The sequence below is a fragment of the Triticum dicoccoides genome, chromosome 2B (genome assembly GCF_002162155.2).
Source record: "Triticum dicoccoides isolate Atlit2015 ecotype Zavitan chromosome 2B, WEW_v2.0, whole genome shotgun sequence".
Taxonomy (NCBI): Eukaryota; Viridiplantae; Streptophyta; class Magnoliopsida; order Poales; family Poaceae; genus Triticum; species Triticum dicoccoides.
The window spans coordinates 218769071-218770609 of record NC_041383.1 but is presented as its reverse complement, the minus strand read 5'-3'; the positions used below and the strand labels follow the sequence as shown (position 1 = coordinate 218770609).

At 56.2% G+C, this 1539-nt stretch overlaps 1 protein-coding gene across 2 annotated transcripts; it reads left to right on the top strand.

Moving 5' to 3' along the window:
* Positions 1–490: 490 nt before the first annotated feature.
* Positions 491–1108, top strand: LOC119367586 (non-specific lipid-transfer protein-like protein At2g13820). 2 transcript variants are annotated; one of them, XM_037633065.1, is made up of 2 exons: positions 491–770; positions 879–1108. In XM_037633065.1, the coding sequence occupies exons 1-2, from the start codon at positions 521–523 to the stop codon at positions 902–904; spliced, it is 276 nt and encodes a 91-aa protein (XP_037488962.1). In that variant the 5' UTR covers positions 491–520; the 3' UTR covers positions 905–1108. The 2 variants fall into 2 exon arrangements, with proteins under 2 accessions (XP_037488962.1, XP_037488963.1); XM_037633066.1 differs by having other exon boundaries at positions 491–774.
* Positions 1109–1539: the final 431 nt, after the last annotated feature.

Sequence of the window (1539 nt, the reverse complement as noted above, 5' to 3'; positions counted from 1 at the left end):
TCCTTAACCGTTGTCCACGAGCATGTTTGGACATATCCATAGAAATTTCGTGTGTTGCACAACTTTGGAGTTGCCCTTACCAACTCCGTACGAGGGGAACCTGCAAAGAAACGAGTAGAAAGAACGTGAGTCGGCGAATAAGGAGTGACAAAAAGCATGAATTGACTCCCGAAGCCGCTATTAATTGACAGCAGGAGCAAGGAGCCAACGCAACGACACGTACGTGACTTTGACTCAAGTTGACCACACACACACTGTGATGGCGCCACTCAGATCACTAGTTTTGCTCGTGGCGTACGCCGTACTCGTGGCGGCGGTGCTGCAAGCATCGGAAACGAGAGTACAGGCGGCTACCTCCTCGCCTTCTTCACCGTTCACCGCCGGTGACCCGCCACAGCCCTCCCTCCCGGGCTCGCCGCCTCTACCAGGCTCGCCCGCGTTCCCGCCGTCGCCCGGCTTCCCGGGCATGGCAGGCGCGCAGCCGTCTACGTCGCCTTCGCTGCACCCGGCCAGAACATGCATGGAGCCGCTGATACTGGTGGAACCGTGCGCCAGCTACCTGACGAACTCCAGCGTGCGGGCGCCGCCCAGAGCGTGCTGCGACGGCCTCAGGTCGCTCGTCGGCGGCGGCGACAGGATTTGCCTGTGCCACGCCATCATGGGCGACCTGGGTATATTTGCAGGCGGGACGATAGACCAGCTACGCATGCTCGTGCTGCCTCTAACGTGCACCACGTTCATACCGCCGGACCTTCTTCTGATGTGCCTCGGCAAGTCTGAATCGTTGCTTTGTTTTATTTTTATTTTTTTCGAAACGGATTTTGTTTTATTTTTATTAACTGTATGAACTTACGAGATGAACTGTCATGTGTTTGCAGTTAACCCTGTCCCGCCGATTCTGTAAGGCGCGGGGTGCTCCGGGCGGCAGCTGCTACTACTCCTACATGCTATCCCTTTTTCTTTTCTTTTTTCCCCTTGTGCTACATACTCCACCGGTCACTGGGCACCACACCGGTCATTGTTGTACTAGTTGGCAGCCCTGTTCGCAGACGTGTGGCCACACACTTATCTTGTAACACAGCCGATATCGTTGAATAAGAAATAGAGAGATAACCACTGTTTATTTCGCACTGTTCTTTTGCCTTCATTTTATCGCACGTTCATCCGCACTTTGCAATCGGTTGAGAGAGAGAACGACGGCGTGACGGCGATTTCCACGGCGGCCGGCGGGGAGAACATCAACACAGGAAAAAGGCGAGGAAATCACCGTCGGCGAAAAGTGCTCGGGCAGCACATGGTGAGTCAAGCAACTGCGTCACTCCGGCGAACCAATACTGCAATGGAGGCAGCGTCTCCCGACATTTGCAAATGTTTAGACGGTGGCACCGTGCTCGGAGAACAACGTAGGCATCGTCGCGGTGCGCATTCGCCTCGCCCTTGCGGGAGCCACGGTGCGCGGCAAGACCTTGTCGTGGCCACTCCGCAACGACTCGACTCCTCAGGTCAAGGCGGCAGGGCACGACGTGGGCGCCAAGGCGC

Bases quoted from the DNA above. Each gene is read 5' to 3' on its own strand.
- LOC119367586 (XM_037633065.1), top strand. From the start codon at position 521: ATGGAGCCGCTGATACTGGTGGAACCGTGCGCCAGCTACCTGACGAAC. The intron at 771-878 runs GCAAGTCTGAAT...ATGTGTTTGCAG, and splicing joins CCTTCTTCTGATGTGCCTCG to TTAACCCTGTCCCGCCGATT.